This window comes from Sceloporus undulatus, chromosome 2, assembly GCF_019175285.1.
Source record: "Sceloporus undulatus isolate JIND9_A2432 ecotype Alabama chromosome 2, SceUnd_v1.1, whole genome shotgun sequence".
NCBI classification, from domain to species: domain Eukaryota; kingdom Metazoa; phylum Chordata; class Lepidosauria; order Squamata; family Phrynosomatidae; genus Sceloporus; species Sceloporus undulatus.
The window spans coordinates 141188431-141211724 of NC_056523.1; the positions used below are offsets into that span (position 1 = coordinate 141188431).

General features: G+C 41.3%; 1 protein-coding gene and 1 long non-coding RNA gene across 2 annotated transcripts in view; one reads left to right on the forward strand and one right to left on the reverse strand.

The window, feature by feature from the left end:
* The window catches only part of ACSF2 (acyl-CoA synthetase family member 2), a 71724-nt gene extending 56713 nt beyond the window's left edge, over positions 1 to 15011 (forward strand). The window contains exons 10-15 of the mRNA XM_042454692.1: positions 8892 to 8999; positions 9120 to 9271; positions 11561 to 11702; positions 11913 to 12023; positions 12714 to 12782; positions 14777 to 15011. Of these exons, the coding sequence (XP_042310626.1) occupies positions 8892 to 8999; positions 9120 to 9271; positions 11561 to 11702; positions 11913 to 12023; positions 12714 to 12782; positions 14777 to 14827 (633 nt within the window). The 3' untranslated portion in view covers positions 14828 to 15011. The remainder of the gene's footprint in view (positions 1 to 8891; positions 9000 to 9119; positions 9272 to 11560; positions 11703 to 11912; positions 12024 to 12713; positions 12783 to 14776) is intronic.
* A 100-nt stretch (positions 15012 to 15111) lies between these two features.
* LOC121923848 lies at positions 15112 to 21758 on the reverse strand. Its single transcript, XR_006102474.1, has 3 exons — positions 20696 to 21758; positions 17757 to 17808; positions 15112 to 16665 (listed from the first exon to the last, which is right to left on the reverse strand). It is a non-coding gene; the product is annotated as an uncharacterized LOC121923848 (long non-coding RNA).
* Positions 21759 to 23294: the final 1536 nt, after the last annotated feature.

A 23294-nucleotide genomic window follows, 5' to 3' on the forward strand; every position in this document is an offset into this window, starting at 1 on the left:
TCAGGTTATTGCGGAATATAAAGAAACAAAGGCTCCTTCACATACCAAAAAAAAACGTTTCAAACGATTCCCGTGAACGTCATACTCACCCCACTCTCACACAAGAAATCCGAGGCTTGCACACCCGTTCCGTGGTAAATGCCCCTAGCGCGGTTTTTGAATCGCGATACTTTCTTTTAAAAAAACCCCGGTACTGGGAATGGACTTTGGCCCGATCCGATCGAGGCAAATGACGGGGGATTTCGCCAGAGGGTGGCAAAGGGCAAGGCATTCCTCCCTCATTGGAGGGGAGGGGAGGAGGAAAGAGCCCGGGCGAAGGGTGCTGTGGGCACGGAGCAGGAGGGCTCCTGGCGCGGGAGGAAGGGGATGTTCCTCCTCCCTGCCCCTGTGGCCCCTGCTCCCTCGGGCACAAGCGCCTCTCGCTGGGCGACTTGGCCACCCCAGAGGGCACATGATGCCACGAGGCAGCCGCTTCAGCCTGGGTGGCACCCAGAGAGGGGCTCCCTGAGAGCCAGCTGGCCGCCAGGGGTGGCGGGCGGAGGCGGAGGGGCGCTGGCCGGCAGCAGCAGGCCTCCAGCGCCTGAGCAGGGAGGAGATTCCTCTCTCTAATGTTACAAATGTTTCCTTTTCAATTGGGCAAATTGATACAATGTGTGAATGCTTTTGCTACATATGTGTCTGTAAGGCATTCTGGGGTGGCAATCGGAGGGAAAGCAAAGGCTGCAGAGATGGCATTCCTAGGTGAGGTATTATTATTATTATTATTATTATTATCATCATCATCATTATTATGAAGGGAAGAGGATGACATGGGGAGGCAAGGGCATTGGGCTTGAGGGGAAGGGTAGGGAAGAGGTTCCAAAGAGAAGGAAATGCTGGGCTGGAAGCAAAGGGGAAGGTAGAGGCTGGCATGTGGAAACCCATGACTTTGGGGGAGTCACACTCTCTCAGCCTCAGGGTAAAGGCAATGGCAAATCTCCTTGGAACCAATCTTGCCAAGAAAACCCCAGGATGGGGTCATTTTAGGGTTGCCATAATCTGTAATGACCCAAATACACAACACACACATACACACACACACCTGGAGGTTTTTAAATTTGACAAGTTGACAGAATATGCGCACACTGCCGCCAGTTTTTTTTTAAAAAGGAAGGGGGAAAGCACCCATTTGGTTGGCCAATGGCTGTAGGATATGTCACCTTTGACGAAAGTAGAAGTCAATTTGATTGACAACAAAGGAGGCTCCATTTTAAAGTGACACTGCAAATGTGAACTTCAGAGGGGCAAATTGCCCTGATCGAGTTAAAGAATAGTGGGCACTTCTTTCCAAGCAGATTTGATATGGGTGCAACTGGATCTGCCCAGTTCTATCTAGGGCAAATGAGCGAGTGGGAATGGGGACTCAGTCTTGCTGTCTTCCTTCACTGTAAGCTGCAAATCAGCAGAGGTAAATTTCAAGGGCAGTAGATCACCAGCAGCTTGCCCCAGCACCTTAAGAGATTGCAGCAAATAGTCTTGAGAACTTCACATAAGCAGAAATGCCAGATGATGAGGCACTTCAGCCTCTTCCCTCTCCCAGCAACACTGACTGGCATGGCTCCTACATTGGTGGATTGGAAACAGCAGTGTCAGTCATTTGTGTCATACAACAGGAGTCATGCAACCCACACCTGCGATCTGTCAATGAGTTGGTTAAACTTGTGCCTGAATAAAAGGCTGAGAGGTGAAATTGGTCTGTTATGTCTACCCTTACTGGCTCTACTTTTGTTTTATTAGTGGAGACAACCACTCAAATCATTTGCACCCCAGCTTCAGTTTCTTTCCCTCTTTTGGCTCTCATTGACTATTTGGTAAGGGACTCTCATCTCTGCCCTCTACATGATGACTTCTCTCCTACTTGCAAAGAACTGGATTAGTTACTTTGGGAGGACATTTTTGAAGGCATTGATAAAATCACAACTTAATGTCACATGCCTCTTTCTGATGGCTGCCAAGCGGCACTTCTAAAACACAAGCAAAGCTGGAGAAATACTTATGTACCACAAGAATGCTAATCATTCTGGAAAGAAGATTAAGCTCCAAGCCACTGAAGCCAAAAAAATAACAGGCAATTGGTTTTCAGCACTTCTGAAAAACAGCCCCAGATCTTCAGTGGTCTGGCCAGGTTGAATGCTCTGGCATTTCCCACATGGCATGCTTGAAGATGGAGCCATTGTCTCTGCTCTTGAAAGACCCATTAAACTTGCTTCTCCTGAAACTAACTAATTATACAAATTCTGTTTGGTCAAAACACTTAATGCATTCTTCGTAAGGCTGTATAATCTCATTACAGGCATCTTTGTCAATTAGTCATATAGTTTTAGCCCATTGATTTATCAATTAAATTTTGCATTTATCTGCACACCATTGTAATCATTCTTGCTCAGAACATCTGCATCCCTCTTATCATTGCTGAAGGATCTAAACATTCTGGGCCACAAACGCCTTTTCAATTCAAGTAATTTAGTTTGAATTGAGGACTAGAGCCCAGTTCATCTCTAGATAACACTGGATGTAATTCACTAGAAGACAGCCTGATATCTGGTGGAGCCTGATCCAACCAGCACACTAACCAAAATACAAAGCAGCCACAGCTGCAGCTACACTGCAGAATGAATGCAGTTTGACACCACTTTAACTACCATGGTGCAATGCTGTGGAATTCTGGGATATGTAGTTTTGTGACCTATTTAACCTCCTATGTCAGAGAGCCCTGGTGCCAGAACAAACTACAGATGCCCAGATTCCATAGGATGGAGCCATGACAGTTAAAGTGGTGTCAGACTACATTCATTCTGCAGTGTGGTAGCAGCCCATGTCTGGTTATCATTCAGGTTGTGCAGTGTGAGTAGAGGAGTACTCTCATATGATGCTTGTGAAGCAATGGAGACAAGCCAGAGTTTTTCCAGAAAATAAAGGTGCTCATCTTTTATAAGAGCACTAATACTGGAATTAAATGACTAATTGGAAGTGCTCTCAGAATGGAGAAAGTACACTGGGTTTCAGCTGTTTACCCAACCTAGGTAAAGGAAGGAGACTGAGGGCTTTCAGTCTTCACCACACAGCTATTCTCCTGCCTTTGCTTCCCAAGTGAATAGGAAGGCTCTCTATAGGCACCACAGCAATGCTGGTGGTCTGCAGGGGATTTGACAAAACAACAGGAATGCCAGAAAGACTATGGGCATCTATTACCTTAGTGCTATCAGTTTCCAAAGTCCTGTGCTGTTTGGACCAGACACAGGGGACCTAAACACATCTCTGTTGGGGATGCAGGGAAAGTTTTTCTTACAGATTCTTTGCATTCCCTGCCCCTCTCTCTCTGCAAAGGGGTGAACACTGCTGAGTCTGGAGGACTTTCTGAGAATGTGCAGTCATTGTGTTGGCTCAGTAGCCCAGCCAGCAGGAGAGGAGAGGAGGATCCAAGGGAAGAATGAAGCAGTGCAGTTGTGTCTGTGTCACATGCCATGTTGTGAAGTAAAGCGGGGAGTGAGAACAAGAGGATCTTCTGAGGTAGGGGTGAGACTCTGAAAGGAGTAGAAAATTATCAGTGGACCCTACAAAGTTGCCCACCCCTTTCTAAGAGCTGAAAAGAGGTCAGAAAGTTATATTATAGGGCCATCTCTTGCCTAAAGAAAGCAGCAGGTTGTTATTCTAATTTCTCTTTCTAAAGTCTATGGAAGGGGCAGTGATCAAATGGCTTAGATCCCTGGGGAAAAGAAAAAGAGAAGAAACTGACAAGAGAGGGACGATCTTGTAATTTGTCCAGAAGAACAAAGGCAAGAGAAATTAGAGGCAATGTGAGTTGGTTGTTGAGGACCTTACAAAAAAGATGAGATGATCCAGGGACTAAATAGTACAGTATTCAGCCAGATTGGTTTGTAGATTAACAGCTTCTCTGTGGAATTTCTTTACAGTGGGGATGGGCCTCTGCCTCTTTCAGCTGCTGGATATAACATGTATTCAGTACAAAAGGGTTTCATGTGCACCTCACCTTCTGTGTTTATGGTATTGTTTTACCAATGGCTTTTACTCTTTCCTACATGTTTATTTCCACCTTAAGGGAATCTCTTGGTCAATACAATAACATTCCTTGTGACTTGTTATAGGAGTATGGTTATTGATTAAGAACTAGGGCCTTAGCATATACAGTACCAGAGGTCCAGTGTGGAATTGATTCAGGACAAAGCAAAATGCTTCTTCATACAGTGCTTAATTGATACATAGAAACTGGCAGCCACAAGATCCCTGGCGGTGCAGTAGTTAAATGCCAGTACTGCAGCCCAGTATTGCTGCCACAAGGTTGTGATTTCGATCCTAGGGCTCCAGGGTTGACTCAGCCTAGCATCCTTCTGTAGATTACTAAAATGAGTACCCAGCTTGTTAGGGGCAGTTAGCTTACACTTGTAAACTGCTTAGAGACTGCTTAGTGTAGTGTGAAGTGGTATATAAATACAGCTTCTATTTCTAGGATGGCCACAAACTTTGAAAGACAGGTAAAAGAAGTTCATGGAGGGAAGACTGTGAGTGGCTACTGGTTGGGATCACCACATGCCATTCCCAGTATTGAAAGTAGTATACCTCTAAATACCAGTTGTGGTGGAACTCAAGTGGGAGGGTGCTGTTGTTCTTCTGCTCAGTTTGTGAAATTCCCAGAGGCATCTGTTGACCACTTTGGGAAGCACTATTCTTAACCAGATGGACCAGTCATTTGATCCAAGAGAGTTCTCTTCTTACTTGAACAAAAATATGTTTATATTACAATTACTACAACTAGGAAATTGGATAGAGATGTATGACTCTTTTGATTAAGAATTTATCCAATGATGGATGTCAGTATCATGGAGTAAACATTACTGAAAACAAAAGGAAAAGTGATTTATTTGTAGGCTTTTGGACATTTCAGAATTTATCCTCAGAATATTTTTCAGTGTTTAGGCTCAGTGCACATGAAGAAACAAAACAAAACAAAAACTAAGTTCTCTGACCATGTAAAGTGCACACACACACACACACACACACACACATGCAAAGAGATAACCAGAACATGTGGTGTCTTTCAGGTATTAGGAGGAACACTTTCCAAGTCAGGCGGAATAGCTTCATTGCAGGCTGGAGTCCTGCTAGCCTTTCTTTGTAGAAGTTGAACATTGCTACAGTTAAAAGCATTATCCTCAGATATCCAAATTAGCCCTTTCTAGCTTAGGACAAGGGATGGCCTAACCCTGAGGCCTTGCACATAACAAAACCCTAAGAGACACAGCTCTGGGCCAGGTAGTTCCAACCACATGAGGACAAAAGTACAGTATTGGGGAAACTGGAAGCAAGTTGCCAAAGGAGGGTCTGGAAAGAACATTGGTGTTGATTTCAAGTCTAGACAAAATACCCAATGTTATTAGACGGATAATTAAATCCATCCCTAGAGCAAAGAGGGACAGGGATTGGTAACTGGCTCCTTTATTCCTAAGTACTTCCTTTGGTTTATTATTCTATTCTCCACTGTTTGTGACATTGCTTTGAAGTTGAAAAACTACTCTTGTTTTCTGGCCAGTTTTAACCTTTTCCCTTAAGCCAATATTGCTCTATTTTCTTTCTGGTATTTTAAATGGAATTTAAACAGGGCTTTTAATATAAATGTTATTTGTGGCAGGCTGGCATAGTACAGGTCTGGTAGTAAAGGTTAACTTCTGTTTTATAGCCAGTAGAGGAAGCACACCTCATTGTAGTATATAGACTTTGGGAAGTGTAGTTTATACACTTTCTGCACTATAGAGTAGATGATGATTGACTACTTCATTGAGTGGCGGAGACAAAACCATTGTCATCTGAAGGAAGAGTCATTCATTTCTCTCTCTCTCATTAGAGTCTCCTGTCAAACAGGCTTCCTTGTGCTTCAAGAACTGTTAAGCTTCACACAAATTTTTCTATGCAACAGTGATGTCAAAATTACCTGATTTGCTGTAGTCTCTTTTCCAGCTTTGATGCACACAATGAATCATAGAGTTGGAAGAGACCACAAAGCCCATCCAATCCAACCCTATTCTGCCATGCGTAAATACACAATCAAAACACTCCTGACAGATGGCCATCCAGCCTCTGTTAAAAACCTCCAAAGAAGGAGACTCCACCCCTCCCAGGCAGCGTATTCCACTGTCAAACAGCTCTCACTGTTAGTAAGTTCTTTCTCATGTTGAGGTGGAATCTCTTTTTCTGTAGTTTGAATCCACTGTTCTGCGTCGTAGTCTGTGGAGCAGCAGAAAACAAGCCTGCTCCATCCTCAATATGATATCCCTTCAAATATTTAAACATGGCTATCATGCCACCTCTTAACCTCCTCTTCCCCAAGCTAAATATACCCAGCTCCCTAAGACACAGCTGATAGGACATGGCATATACTACTGAACACTGGCTAGAGGCAGGTTCTATTGGGCTATGAGCACAGAGGCATTCAGACCCATTGACTGACCTGTCCCAATTCCTTGATCAAAACCCACCAATGGTGGCATTTGAGTGGTGCAGTGCACATCTCTGCATAGGTCATAGGTACTCACACAGGTCTGCTCCTCTGGCCTCCTAATATATTTTCTACATCACACCTTTATCCCTAATGCTGAAATAAAGTTCTACTGCTTGTCTACTCAGCATGTGTATGTATGGAACAGGAGTGGATGTCATCTTGACTTTTGTGTCAAGCAGCAAAATGCCTTAGGTATTTCTCTGTATGTGCATTATAAAGGCTCATAGACTGGGAGACAGTGCTTGACTTTTGGAAGCAAAATTTACCTTTTTAGAGAATGCCCATTTCTTTTTCAAATGAGATAGCAATATTTGGGCAGCAGCACTGTGGTCTACAGGTTCCTGAACATGCTGGCAACCTGCCTTGTTATTGCATCACAGAATGATACTGAAGTGATTTTACCTTTTTCTGATGGGTCTCTACCACAAAATGGTGGGTAGACTAGAGACTGTCCCTTTCCAAGGAGAAATGAAGTTATGTGACAAATATCCAACCTCATTAGGAGTAAATTTTCTCCCTGTAAAATGGTGGCAAGAGCCAGGAATAGAATTCTGGCATCCCAGGAACCAGCTCTGCCCACTAAATTAAGGTGCCTCCAAAAACTGCTACTTTCGGCGACTCCAGACATGTTTATTTCATCCTATTTTAGAGACATTCTGTACTGTAGGCTTACACTGGCTAGTGTTTGTGAACAATATTAGCAAGAGGGGTTTTGTGTGGTGTTCAGAACCAAACACTTCTGCTAAAACGTTTCTTATTCACAGTTTAGCCAGGGGCTCAGAATTCCCCAAGAAAGAAGTACTTGTCATTAAAAATAAACTCCTAGGCTAAAATACTTAAAATGATTCTTGGTCAGTCCACTGAATGAGGTGACCCACTTGCTAAATAGCTGTGGTTGAAAATTATTTTCAACCAACTATGTGATTATCTTCTCTATGACCTCCTTCAAACCAAAGAAGACCCAAGATTACTCCAAACTTTACACTAGCATGTAAATGATATATGAGCACACTTTTAGCCATTAAAGGAATGCATCCATTTTTGGGCTGGACTTTTAACACTTGTTGTGAAGGGAATGTGAAATGGGGTCAAGAGGAGCCTTTCACGATCAGACCCTCACAAAAAGATTTCTGGAGTAATTACTGATTGAGCTGATCCTCATCCTCTATGCAGCAGGGGCTGTGGATGAGGGTGATGAAGCCACTCATGATTCGATTGCCTCCCACACTCCTCCCGATGCTGGGCCTTCTCCCTTCAGAGCTCTGGTATAACTTGGAGCAAGCTGCAGGAGGAATGGCAGTGAATCAAGAGTAGATTTACTAGGGCTGCTTCTGCTCTTCTGTTCACTATATGAACATGTTGTCTTAATATTTACGGAAATGTGTCACCTGTGATTTCTGTGCATAATGGGAATACTGAGGCCAAACCCAGTGAACCATGAGTCACAGACCATGTTGCTAGATGTAAGGACTTCAGGAAAAATTGGTATGCATTCCTAGGATATCTGCATTCCATTTTTTTGTGTTTGGCAGTAGAAAGTTCAAAAAGGTGTGTTTATTAATTACTCCCAAGAGTGCATGGATAACTGGACCTCTGAGACGGTATCAGTGTTGCAGCTCCACCCCAAGCAACCTCTCTTTTCACCTTCTGGATAATATAAAGTGGATATTATTTCTTGAACAATCCCAGATCCAGATCCATTTGCATTAAACCTCACAGTTTACAAGCCCAGCCTTCTGTCCCATGCATGAGGGATGGGCAGCTGTGGCCCTCCTGGTGTTGAACTGCAAATGCCAAACCCCTAGCTAGCCTAGAAAGTGATGAGGTGTCATGGGAGTTGCAGTACATGAACACCTGGAGGAGCATAAGCTGCCCAATGTCATTCATAAGAATATAAAAAGAAATGTGGGTCAGACTAAAGGCCTGTGTAGCCCCACATTTTGTTTACCACAAGATCTGTCTAGCTGCCTCTGGGCATCCCACAAGCAGGACAAGAGGGAACAAGAATTCCTTCCTGTTCCTTGAGCTTTTTCTCCTATAGCAGAGCCAACCTTCATATCTGTTGTTGCAAGAAAACTAATTCTGCAGCATTCCAAACATTGGTAGGAGGTTGGCAGAAGGGTCAAACATGGACTATACTGTGGCAAAATTATATTAGCATATGTGAATGTAGCTATATTATTTATTTTATTTCAATAACATGGACTATACTGGAGCAAAAGAGAACATAAATCCACTTGGTGGCTAGCCTAATATAGTTCTATCTTCATTTCAGACTTTTGGAACTTCCCTTTGGGCTTCATTTCTTTGACAGCTGTTCTCCATTTGTGTTTTACAGGTTGCTTATGGGACTACAGAGAATAGCCCTGTAACTTTCATGGGTTTTCCTCAAGACAACATTATCCAGAAAACAGAAACTGTTGGATGTATTATCCCTCACACAGAGGTGACTTGTCACATCATCAGTTGTCATATTTTTAATCTCTTCCCCTCATCTCTCTCATACATACATTCATACAATCCAAAAAGCCCCATCGTCAAAGCGTCCTTACCATCTGTGTTACAGGCAAAAATTGAGGATCCAGAAACAGGGGAAGTCCTCCCATTCAACAGACCAGGAGAACTTCAGATCCGGGGCTATTGTGTTATGCTGGGATACTGGGGAGACCCCAACAGAACCAATGAAGTGATGACTGATGAGAAATGGTACAAGACTGGGTAAGTGGGGGAAGAAGCCATAAGTGTCTTGGCCTAGTTTTTGGAACACATGATCTAATGAGTGTTCAATGAACAATTGGAATGAAATTCTATTGATACAATACTGTATATTCCATATGTGTTTTTGAGCAACTTTGAATATCTTCTTTTCAGAGTTATCTGGGGAAAAAATAGAAGAAAAATATAACTTAAAATGTGTTTGTTATTGTTGTTGTGTACCTTCAAGTTGTTTCTGACTGATAGTGACCGTGAGCTGAGCCTGTCCTGGGGTTTTCTTGGCAAGTTTTGTTTTTTTGGCAAGATTTGCCATGGCCTTCCCCTGAGGCTGAGAGAATGTGACTTGCCCAAGGTCATCCAGTGGGTTGCATGGCCAAGCTGGAAATCAAACTGTGGTCTCCAGATCCAACACTCAAATCACTATGTCTCAGAGATTAATTGGGTTGAGTTACTTCATTAGATGGGAAATGGCAAACCTGTTCCTGGAGATGCCTGATCTCAGGACAGTGGCACTGGCACATGCCTTGATTACATCTAATTTGGATTACTATAATGCAGTCTGTATGGGGCTTCCTTTGAAAAGTGTTTGAAAACTTCAAATTGGTATAAAGAGCTGCAACCAGACTATTAACTTGTGCTAGTTATAAGAATCATATAATTCCCCTGTTCTGCTGGTTGCTGGCGCAGTGGTTAAATGCCTGTACTGCAGCCATTCACTCAAAACCACAAGGTTGCGAGTTCAAGACCAGCAAAAGGGCCCAAGCTCGACTCAGGCTTGCATCCTTCCGAGGTCGCTAAAATGAGTACCCAGACTGTTGGGGGCAAATTAGCTTACTTGCTGTTCACCGCTATGATCTTTGGAATAGCGGTATATAAATAAAACAAATTAAATTAATTAATTACTTTGAGACACAATTCAAAGCTCTGGTTATAACCTATAAAGCCCCATATAGTTTAGGTCCAGACTATCTAACAAACCTTATTTCTCCTATGTGCTCACACCCCGAGAACCTTAGGAGAGGCCTTTCTTTCAGTCTTATCACCTTCACAGGTGGTTTGTGGGAACACAAGATAAGACCTTCTCACTGTCTGCCCCTAGCCTTTGGAACTCCCTCCCAAGAGAGGCTTAGAATGGCCCTCTCCTTGCTGTTCTTCTGTCAGCAAGTGAAGACATTTTTATTTAGACAAGCTTTTAAAATGGAAGGCTTTTAAGGAAAGGCAGTAAGATAGTTCTGTATTGATTTAAATTACACCATTTTAACTGTTTTTAAAATCTGTTTAAATGCATGTTTTAAATTGTTTCAGTAAGTTTAATAATTTAATTATATTTTAATGTTGACTTTTTAAATGTTTTAATTATATTGTAATTATTTTAATTTGTAAGCCACCTTGAGTCCCAGTCTTTCAGAAAATTCAGGGTAGTAATAATCATAATCCCAGTGTTGTCTTTGACAACACTGGCTCTTTGGCTTAGTAAGGGAGATGAACAGCACCACCACCAAAGGGGAAACCTGTACCATTAACTTTTACTTTTAATAATAATAATACAGTAAGCCAAAGTCTTACCTACCCTAACTCCATGTCAGATAGTAGGCAGGGGAGATAATTGATCCTGCACATCCGATTGAGTTGTCCACTTCTGTTGATGCCCACCAGAATAACAATACAGACATACTGATTTCTAGTTTGGGTTCAGCCCTTGGTCACCTTGGTGGATGATCTATGCCAGGAACTGGACAGGCCATGAGTCCTTGTAGGTTATGCTAGGCCTTTCAGTAACACTGGATACCACTGTATACTTCTGGGTCATTAGGTTGGAGACATAATTTTGGAATGATTTGAGCTTATCATAACCTTGGGTGCTCAGGGCTCTATCATCTGTACTCTTTAATAAATATATTAAACTTCTAAGACAGGATCTAGAGTTTGGACCTCGTCAATCTAAAGATGATGCTTTTCTCTCACTGCCATGAAGTAGTGAAGACTACAAAAGATATGAACCATTGCCTGGATCCAGTGATGGATTGGCCATAAAGTAACAAGTTGACATTTCAGTCCTGACAATACAGGGGTAGTGCTATCTAGCAGAGCAAGAAAGAGGTTCATTAGACCAAGTATTTTCTGTGACAACACCTATTTAGGGGAATAAGGTCCATGAAAATGAGACATCTGTTATTGTTTTATTGATTGATTATATTTATACCTCACTCTTCCAAAATGCTCTCAGAGTGGCTTACAAATTGTTTTGGAAATCTAATGGCATGCAGTGGGATGACTATGATATCATTGTAGGGACATTGCTGTTCTTGATGAGTATGGCTACTGCAAGATTGTAGGTCGCTGCAAGGACATGATTATCCGAGGAGGCGAGAACATATATCCTGTTGAGATTGAACAGTTTCTGCACACCCACCCTAAGATTCAGGAGGTACAGGTAAGAAGAATGGGGAACTGGGTTTTGGGGAGTCATCAGATTCAGCTTTGTGGATAAAGACTTAACACTATATGACTTAAGATATTCCAGTCAGCGGTAGACATAATGCGTCTTTCAGAGAAGCAAGAGAAACTGTTCAATTACAATAAAAGAAAACTTATTGGAGGCCCTGCCAAAGATCCAGTTTTTTTCTGTTTCTTTCCCACTCAGGTAGTTGGTGTGAAAGATGAACGAATGGGAGAGGAGATCTGTGCCTCCATCAGAGTGAAAGCTGGAGAGGAGTGTACAGAAGAGGAAATCAAGGCATTTTGCAAAGGGAAGGTAAGCACATCAAGATGAATGGATATGCTCTGCCTTTTCCATAGAATTTTTTTCTCAAAAAGTGTGAGTGACTGAGGTTCTTTGGAATCAGTTTATCAACACTGTATGACATGTGTTGAGTTTCTGACTTTTAGAATTTCACTTTGTATTCTGGTTGTGAGAGCAGCTTGCCTTAAGCTCTGTTCTTAACATCACTGGAACTAAAAGTACCGCATATATTCGACTACTCGTCGAGCTCATGTATAAGGCAAGGGCAGGGTTTGGAGCCAAAATTATGGATTTTAATATGACTCATGGATAAGTCAAGGGTAAAATTTAGGGGTATATAGCAAAGGATGTAAAGGATGAAGCAAAGGATGTAAAGGATATAGCAAAAAAAAAAAAAAAACCCAATACCAAATAACTTATAAAATTTCAGAAGGCATAACTGTTTGTACTCACACTAAAGGCTAGATGCATGAGAGGGGAGATAGTACTTTCAGGTCAAATTATGCTCTTGCCTTTCACCAGGAGATGGTTCATTTTTAATTAAGAGTTAAAGTGCAGTACTTACATTGACCCATGGATAAGTCGACTTGGTTTTTTTGGGGGGTCGATTTTTTGACTAAAATTTCTAGACGTTTACATGAGTATATACAGTAAACCATATAGGTTATGCATCATCTGTAGCTGTTGGAATATTTATTACAGATTGCCCATTTCAAGATCCCTCGGTACATTGTGTTTGTGAAGGATTTTCCACTCACTGTCTCGGGCAAGGTGAGTGACAGTCTAAAACAGGGGTAGGCAACCCTTTTGAGCCGGGGGCCGGGTTGCTGTCCCTCAGACAACTGGGGGGCCGAAGCCAAAAAATAAATAATTAAATATATATTTTTTAAAAAAATTAAATAAATAAACCAGGACAAATGTAGGACAAAATTTTCAAATGGAGGGCACTTTTAAAACAAAAAATGGAGGACATGTGAAAAAAATTGCTGATTTTTAAAAAAATGTTAAGATAAATGCATGTTTCTGAGGTGTCTATAGACAATTGCCCCACCATGCCCCTCGTGCGAGACGCCAAAGGCCCCGGCGGCAATCGGCGGCAGGACCGGGCTGGGGCCGGTCCCAAGGCCTCGCCGGGCCGCATCCGGCCCGCGGGCCGCAGGTTGCCTACCCCTGGTCTAAAATCTCTGTTTGCTTGTTTACTGTTAGCAAGAGAAAAGAATTATTTTGACAGTAGAATATTATGTAAATGCAAGATCTAGGTGCTAACATTTAAAGAGGAAAAGAGGGCAGACACTCCCTGCAGTTCACGTTTTCATTCTAAAATTTGACACAGGCAGAAGAAGAGAGAGAGGGGAGCATAGTAGAGACAAAAAGGGAAATAATATGCCTCTTTTTCAGTTACACATGTTTTATAGGCCGAGTTGCAGTAGGGCACAGTCACTGAGGACTGAACCAAAGATTTCCTGGCAAACGGTGGGATTTGAGGAGGGATTTGAAGGAAGTAAGATAGATAGCATAAGCATTCTGTGAGTGCAGTGAGCCATACTATTCAAGCCCATGGAGCAGTATGGGAAGGAGGGTAGTGGCAAAGGATGGGATTGGAGGAGGGATTTAAAGGAGCCGAAGACCTTACAATAGTGGATGGTAGTGGAGTTGAAAGAACAGAGTTGAAAGAACAGAGATCAAAAAGAATTTGGGATTTAAGTGGGAACAGTAAGTTTATGGAAAGCTTCGAACATAAGGACCTTGTACTGCATCTAGGAATGGAAAGGAAGACAGTGTTGAAATTTAAAGAGGGATATATGTGAGGAGAAAGACAGAAGGGGTGGGTGATTTTGACAACAAACAGAGTGCTGGGTAGACATGAGGGAGGATAACCAGAGAAGACTGTAGTAGTCTTAGGCAAAAGACTAGCAGTTTTACTGAGAGGAAAGCCCATATTTCAGATTTGCTGTGAAAGGAGAAGCGGTGTAGTAATGTAAAAACACAGGAAAAGGAGAAGAAGAGTGGGAGGTACAGCTGACGTTATAGTCCTATTCAACAGAGCAGATGTGTAATGTTGTTAGTGCTGGCCCTACCATGAAGCTCAATTATGAACCTCAGCATCACATGGCATTTTGGAAAGGGCAGCCAAACGTGTGTACACTTCCCCCACACCTGCCCAACTCAATTCCCACTGCTGTCAATATCACCCAGCTTTGGAGCCAAGTTCCCACATGACTTAACAACAACAGGGGCATGGCAGCAGGAGGTCACCATTTTAAATTTCTGATGTCAAACTTTTTATTTGGAAATTTAAATGTTTATCACTTGCTGCCATAGTTGGTAAAGCAGAGCAGCAGCTCAATTCCTACTTCAGAATGTAGACAATAAGCTCTTTTGCTACCTCGGGGTGAAGGTACAAGTGACTGGAAGTGGTGATTGTGGCAGAATGTGGGGACCAGGCTCAAGTCTTCTTGTCTGGTGGTGGTGCTGTCACCACCAGCAACTTGCACACTTTTTCCTACCTCCTTACCTTACCTTCCAACAGAAGAATTTACCTATTCCTAGGCATCTAGCAGCCCCTTAAAGCAGGAGTAAAGCACCTGCTCAGATCTGGAGCATCAGACACAATAGCAGTCAATGGATACTGACAATGGACAAAAAAGAGGCAGGCTTAGGAAGAGAAAGAGGACAAGATTTCTCTTGCTGGTTCATAACAATTTACAGGTATACAAACACTCAACATTAATCTCTTTCTTCTCCTCTTCTCATTCTAATCTTAGATTCAGAAATACAAACTGAGAGAACGAATGGAGACGCATCTTCATCTTTGAATTGGGCAGCGGGAAAAGCACAACAGAATGACGGTGCTGTCTTCTTTTATATTTGAACTGTAAGCAGTTAGGGAGCTGCTCCTACCACCAACCTGCCTTAAGATGTACTAGACTAGTGGTATTTGTAACAGACCAAAATTTACAGGTGTAAGATAGGAATAAACATAAAGAATGATATACCATATTCAAATGTATATAGCTTTTTATATACACATATAATAGGAAAAAATCAGTTATATTTAAACTTATATGTTCAATGCAAATGACGTTATCACCATTATCTAGAAAGGAAAAATTTGTAATCTGCAGTAATTCATGTGTCATGAAACTAATGTCTGAAAATAAATCACATCCAATGCAAATGTAGAAGCAATAAAGGTATTAGCAATGGAATTATTCACAACCATTGAAAGTGAAATAGGGTCTGTACAAACAGCCTGTAAGGGGAAGCTCTATGCCGCCCCTGGAAGTGCTGGGTTGGGCACACAGCAACTGCATGCCCCACCACCAACCTGGTACAAAAAGGACCCATGAAATGTGGCTCCTCTTTCCTCCGCTACAGGGGTGCCTTAAGCACCATGGCACGGCCTTATGGTGCCCCTTGCATGCATTGTGTTTTGGGCGTTGCACACAAGCAACGTCATCATGGCACGCACCATCTGGACGGTCGCAACCAAGATGGTGTCCGGGTGCCACCACAAGGGCTTTGAATGTGTAAACTTTCAGCCCTCACGGAACCGTAATTCGGGTTCAGGCCGGCACAAAGTGCCAGTCTGTACACCCTCATAGTTGCAAATGAAGATCCCAGGTAGTTTCTTTTCTCTTTTACCAAACATGAGTTTCTTTAGCTAAGTAGTCTGCTATATAACAAACATAATAAAGCTCTAGAGGCAAAGGGGTGGCTTTTTTCTGCCCCAAATAAGAACAGACTTTTTCTGCTGTTATTTGGGCTGGAAGCTGGCCGGGACAGTTTGGATAGAAAAAGTCAGGATCTGTGCTATTTGTATGCGTACACAAATAGAGGAACCAACTCATGACAGTGACTAGAGAAAATAGTTTCTGTTCCAATGGTACATCAGATTATGAAGCAGAACTTTCCCACAGATTTAAATTTTTCAACCATTTATTTCTGAATTTGAAACATTTACAAATATTTAAAATCATTACAGATATCATAGAAATACCAAGTTTCAATCCTATCAAAGTACTGTGTTAGGTTTATTTTTTACAGGAGCATTTGCAATCTCCCAACCATGACACACTGACTGCAGAGGTTGATTGAAAAAAATCTTCCTCAACTGCAGTGCCCACACCAGCTATATTTTCTTTTTAACAAGGTTTCCCCCCCCCATATCTTCCTTTTGCAACCCACTCAAAACATTTTGTTCTGTGTTAGTGATCAGCTTACCATTACAATCACTAGGTTTCCCAAAACATCTCACATAATGCATAATACACAGGCTTTCACTGTAATATGGAACCTGATTCTAAACAAATGTTTATTAGCTGATGTCTGTGTGATGGGAATCCATTTTCTTAAATGAATCCCTTCCTGAATCTAAGTAGAATGAACATCCATTTGGATGGTCTGGGAAGTCCATTTCCATCACTGACACAGGACAGTGGTAACTCATTCCATTTTAGTGAATTTCTTTTGGGAGGAGATACAAGAGGTGTTCATTTCTCTATAAAACAGCCAAGGAGGATCAGCAAAATGAAGGGAGTGGGTGTTGTATTCTCTGTTACTTTCCTGTTAATCTTGATCTTACAGCTGAGGAGTGGTCTCTACCCATGGAAGCAGAATCTCTAGGTATGAGGACCTATTCTCTGCTCTGTAGCTGAAAGAAAACAGAATCCTTGTCAGACTAAGAGTTTTACTGATAGGCCTCTTGTTTATTATTGATACCAACTGTGGCACCTTTAGCACAAAAAATCCTTTATACACTATCCACACACCTCAAGAGGATGGTGGTGTCATCTGTTGTTGCTGCTGTTTTCTAGTTGCTTATTCAATATAAACAAAAGCATTGTGATCCCAAAAAGCGTGAGAATAATAAAGAGGAAAGCTTGAAGCTCATGAACATATTTTTGAGGGGAACATTTCATTCCTTTCCTGGCTAGTCCAAGTCTGTGATATGACTGAAATTCTTTTTTTAAGACTTTGAACATTTAAAGCTGTTGTGCTTCTTTGTACAGGGAGATTATCAGACAGGGGAAAATTGGGGAAGAAAAGGGCATGGTCCTGGGATAATTGTGTGATCATGCAGAAAATTTTCAGACACTGTTGTGCTCAATCAGAACTTCTCCTGGGAAGAATCAGCAATACTCCAGCAAGAAACCATTCATGGGCAAATCCTGTGAATGGCTTCTCAATAGCGCAAGTGAAGTGCAATTGCCAGAGTGCGAAAGCTAATTGTGTTTCATTTGCGCTGTTGGGGAAGCAACCCTGGATCTTTAAACTTTAAAGGGACTGCAGGAAGCAACCCAGGATCTTTAAACTGTAAAGGGACTGCAAGGAGCAACCCAGGATCTTTAAACTTTAAAGGGACTGCAGGAAACAACCCAAGTTTAAAGGGACTGGGAAAGCAATGGCACATGTACAGAATGTTTAATTCTAATGTACTTATGATTCATTTACAAGTCTGTGTGAACAGCAATCATGCTATTTTGGAGTTTTATGTTGCCTTATCATGCAATAGCACGAGTGTGCAAAAATATTGAGCGTTATAGTACTACTGTTGCTTTTTGTTTTCACTACCATGATTATTGCTGAATTAGCCCTGGTGTGATAATGTCTAGGATGGGAGCGCTAGTCAAGGGGCAGGTTGTAGTAAAGAAATCCAAAGGAATTAGGAACCCACAAGGTGTACTGAGATTTCCACTAAAAGGCAGCTGTCACCTTTGTGTTCTTAGAAGTATTATCACTTACCCAGACCTTGGTTGCAAGATGCATATCTTTCTCCTCTCCACTTCAGTATTTCCTTTATCAAAACAAGTATAGGCTTACATTAAGATAATTCATGACCGCTGGCTATGTAGCTTTACCAATCCCTGTCCAATGCTCATGATAACATCCTCTGACAATGCTAGCAACATTGAAGCATGCATAGGGCTTACTGGCTAACTGAAACTGAGAATGATTTTTGCTGTGCATTAAAATCTCAGTCATCTCCTACCATAAGAGATGAAACTAGTGTGATTGGACTGAACTGGTGGAAGGTGACCATAACTAAGCACATCTCCTCCTATAAATAACAATATAGTTATGGAATTGTGAGATGACCATAACAGATAACAGAATCATAGAATCATAGAGTTGGAAGAGACTACAAGGGCCATTCAGTCCAACCCCTGCCATGCAGGAACTCTCAATCAAAGCATCGCCAACAGATGACCATCCAGCCTCTGTTTAAAAACTTCCAAAGAAGGAAACTCCACCACACTCCCATTGCTTTGACTTTGAGTTTCTGCATAACAGGGGGTTGGACTGGATGGCCCTTGTGGTCTCTTCCAATTCTGTGATTCTCTGTGAATCATCTACACCAGCATGTTCTCACAAAATACTTGGCTTTTAAGTAAGGACTTGTATCTTAGCCCCTTGAAGTGGCTGAGGATTCTGTTTCTGCCATCCAGAACGTACAAACAATGTGAACCTTTCAGAATCATGAAATTTAAAATGTGATATATTTTCATGCCAGATATTGGGGGAAAACCATGTATACTTTTAACTGGTTTTCCATCTAATACATATACAGCAAGAAATACTTTAATCTTTATGTCTGGGCTGCAGCTCATCCATAACTATTATATAGCAATTGTGTACCACAGAATTCATTACATAATCACTACTTTGAAGAGTGGTGCTCAGTGGTGTCATTAGGGTTGATGTCACCCAGTGCAGTAATTCCTGGTGTTATCCTCCCCCATCCCATTCTATTGACCTCCTCTTCCCATTTCACACCCTACAGAATCTTTAGTCATGCTTTTTGGCACCACTGTTCCTCCTCAATCATAATTCCCATATACTACTGAGTGTTATGCTAATAGTTGTGACATCAACAATTAGCAAATTAAAACGATACCTTCAAATGACAATATCATACAGACAAGCTCAGTTTAAATGTCTTTAAAAAGATAAAAGTATTCCCCATTGTCATGTGGCCAGCATGACTGCACAGAACGCTGTTTACCTTCCCACCAAAGTGGTACCTATTTATCTACATGCATCCCATATAGTGAAGACTTGGTTAAAATGGGATGTTTTCAAAGAAAAGTTTATTTTTTAATTTTTTTTAAAAAATTGAAATTGAAAATTTGAAATTTTAATTTTTTAAAAATTCTGAGGCCTCTCCTTTCTTCTCCCAATGAGCTTCATCCCACTCCCACCATCTCTTAAGGCATTTTAAAGGGAAGCAGATTAATGCCACAGCCTGTTTCTGCCAAAAGGTAGGTGTTTGATAAGTAGTGGTGCCACCCTCCCTTGTGGTCTCACCTGGTGCAGTCCGCACCCCCTGGTGATACCACTGGTGCTGCTGGATTCTGCACTATGGAAATGCTGGCAATTTCTTAGATGGGAACAATTATTAGAAATAGAGCATAGATGTGCAAGAAAATCCAGCCATTTGAAATCATTAGAACAACTGGTGTGTAATACATGTTGTTTCTCCAGCCCATATATTACAATCTATCCCAATTTAAACACCATGAAACAGTTCTGTAACTGCTTTTCTGTGGTAAGGTTTTACCATACACCAAATGCCCAAGATTTTCAACCACTGCCATTTGTGCAATTGATCAATTTGTTCCTTGGTGTTCTTGGTGTTCTTGTGAAGAAGTATCCTGAAAGAAATCTTGTTTCCTTTCAGGTAAGTATTAACTTGGTTTTGAACCTTGTTTTACATAGCTCTTTTCAGCAGCTGAGGTGCAAAACATCAAATGCTCTTGAATGTGTGAAAGAGCCACTGAAAAGCCAAAACTGCAGATTCAAAATTTGTACTGCCTTACACTATTGCATGGAGTCAGTGCACACAGTAGCCTCTTGTTACCAAGCAATGAAACTGTCTCAAAACATGACAAGGTCTCAAGAATAACACATGATACCTCTGTTCTTTCTGTTATTGTTATTATTATTATTATTATTATTATTATTATTATTATTATTATTAACCTTTATTTATAAAGTGCTGTAAATTTACACAGCGCTGTACATACAATCTTTTTAATTGGATGGTTCCCTGCCCTCAGGCTTACAATCTAAAAAGACACGACAGAAAGGGAGTGGTGGTGGGGAAGGGGCCTCTCTAGTAGGATAATACACACAAAATACATAGCAATACAGGAAATGGTTCAATAAAACAGACAACAAAAGTCTGTGATAACCATATGCACCACTTTCCTGGCATCATGCCATCCTCCAACTAGACAGTAGTACAGTACAAACTGTATCATGAAATGAACCCTAGACTCATTTCATGTTGGGTGTAGCCTGACCACTTTTGTACATACAAAAGCACTTCTCCAGCATTACTATGAGACAAGATTCATTCTGTCTACCTATCTCTGACAGGTTTACCAGTCTTCATTAACCCTCTAATGAAGATTTTAATACTATGATCAGCCTGATTTTTTACATTTGTTGAAAAATCTGACAGATAAAATTTGTTAGCTTTTTAAGGTACCACAAGGTTTTTGTGGTTTTTCCTCCAAGTGATGAGTGTGGTTGCACCTGCAGAAACTATTTCTTCCCCCATCCCAACAAGAAGTGTGCATCCAAAGATAAATGTGTGCATAACCTCTTAATAATTTGTTTCCCACAGGATACACAGATCTTTCCCCACAAACCAACTGGAAAAAGATCATAAAACTCACCTGCCTTACAGTGATTCTATGACAGTGTAGAGTATTGCCTTGTACTGTCATTGCTTGTCTCCTCTGAAGATGTATCTCTGGCTGTCTTTTTATAAAGCTGATGTCAAAATAGGGGAATGCCCACTGCCAGGCCACAACACTCACAGCAAGCATCAGGGGTTAATCATTCTTTTGTGTCAGATTAGGTGGAGGGATCTCAAGTCCTATCATTTGGGAATTCCCCCTTTAAGAAACCACAATCTGCTCTGGCTGCTCCATATACGGGAATCTACTTCCTTCCCATGTTCTCTCTTGAGTGATATTTGTCCAGGATGTGGCAGAAACTGCAGTTGCCACATAGATTTGTGACACATCTCAGGGGATAGGATTTACAGAACCACTCTTTGTTTTTATATAAAAGGAAAAAAATAGAAATAAACATTAGAAGCCACACTGCACTTCCTCATTTTTAATTGTCTGCTACAAAAATGCCTCTGTGTTATTGTACAGTTTGGCCCAAAAATCCTAAGCGGAGCACTCTTCCAAAAAAGAAAAAAGTAACAGCCATTTATGTGATGTACTGATAGCTATGCATGATCAGAGAGTAGTAAATGTCCCAGCAGCATTAAGAACAGTGAAGAACCATAGGTGTTCTGAAGGTAGACATGATGATGTCCTCTGCCAGTTACGCTTTGCAAGGTACAAATACATCTGGAACAGATGTTCACCACAGATACAATATGTAAACAGTTATGTGGCTGTGGCAGCAAACCTGCATGAGTAACAAAAACTGCTTTACATGGTGAGGCAGGCTTAAAGGAAGCAAGGCATGGAATTTTGAGATGAACTTGTAAGACAGGCATGGTTTTACAGATTTTAAAACTTGTTAGCACATGCTAGCCATGGGACAATTCCATTCCAAAACAACCAATGCAATGTTGTACTAAAAGAATTGATCCACTGTACATGTGTTCAAGCAAATTATGGGTCATTTTGATTAAATGAAGCTTGTTTTAAAAGTTTTTTTTTACCGGTAATTGGAAAACAGAAGAATAGACTGAGGGTAAGGTATTTTGATTACCAGTACTAAGAACAGTAACTCCTACCTGCAAGGTCATTCAGACTGGACCAGAAACGTCATACAGCTCCTTACTGGTTGCCAAAGTATTTCACTTTGCAGAGAAGCTATCCTGCTGGAGAACTAATATAAAACACTTATACAAGCTCTGTACTTTCCCTTATCTTAGCCAGTTTTCCCTTATGCAACATAAAATGCATCAGACTATAAACAGGGAAGGTACTGACTAGCTTAATCTTTTAATACAAAGAGGAAGAAGAGAGGGAGAAATAACTTGTGGAACTGTGCTGTCCCCAAATGATGCATTGCATTGTTCATCAGGTCAGAAACACAGATCACAGAAATACAATTCATCTAAAAAATCCCCCTAACTGCAGGCACCTTACAAGAATAATGCAAATAAGAGTTTGATTAACTATGCTAACTTAGAGGGACTTCCTTCTTCCTCTATGACATTAACCAAGAAAATAATTTAAACCCTCTTCATAAACAAGGCATAACTGAAAAGTGTTCTATCCATGAGCCAAAAAGAATTTTGACTCTGGCAATGTTATTTTGAAAGTAACAACTGCTTACATTTAAATTATATAGTCCAGTCTTAGACCAAATTAAACACTTTCAAAATAACATATTGTAGTGTGTGTATACATTTCAGAGTGTTTATTTTGAGTAACAAAGATGAGATAAATATTAAAGAAGCCACTCCAAAGCTTCTATATTTCAAAGAAGTGGCAGCTAAAGGGGTCTACTTCCATAATCAGGCCTTGCAAATTTTAACAGGTATGTCTGGCCCAAATCTTCTTTCTCCTGATATAGCAGAATGAAATCATATGGAATGATAATGTTCCCACCATTGTGTTCTTGTTAACTGCTCTCAAATCAATCTTGACCCATGGCAACCCCGTGGTTGAGATGTCTCCAAGGTCCCCTGCCCTCACCTGCTTTGCTCAAGTTCTGCAGGCTTAGGCCTGTGACCTCCCTGACTGAGTCTAACCATGTGGCATGTGGTCTTGCCCTTTTTCTATTGCCCTCCACCTTTCATTGTCTTTTCTAATGAATCATGCCTTCGCATGGTGTGACCAAAGTACAAGTCTCATATTAGTCATTTTGGTTTCCACAGAGTGTTCAGACTTGATCGGTTTTAGAACCCATTTGTTTGTCTTCTTGGCCATCCATGGTATTCTCAGTACTGTACTCTTCTTCAGCACCACAACTCAGATCAGTCAATTTCCTTTCTATCAGCTTTTTTCACTGTCTAGTTCTCACAACTGTACATGGTGATGGGGAATACAATGGCTTGGACTATCCTAACTTTAGTATTCTGAGTTGTATCTTTGAACTTTAGGATCTTGTCTAGTTCTTTCAGATCTGCCCTTCCCAGTCCTAGTCTTCTTCCTGGTAGTGCAGTGGTTAAATGCCTGTACTGCAGCCACTCACTCAAAACCATAAAGTTGCGAGTTCAAGACCAGGAAAAGGGCCCAAGCTCGACTCAGGCTTGCATCCTTCCGAGGTCGCTAAAATGAGTACCCAGATTGTTGGGGG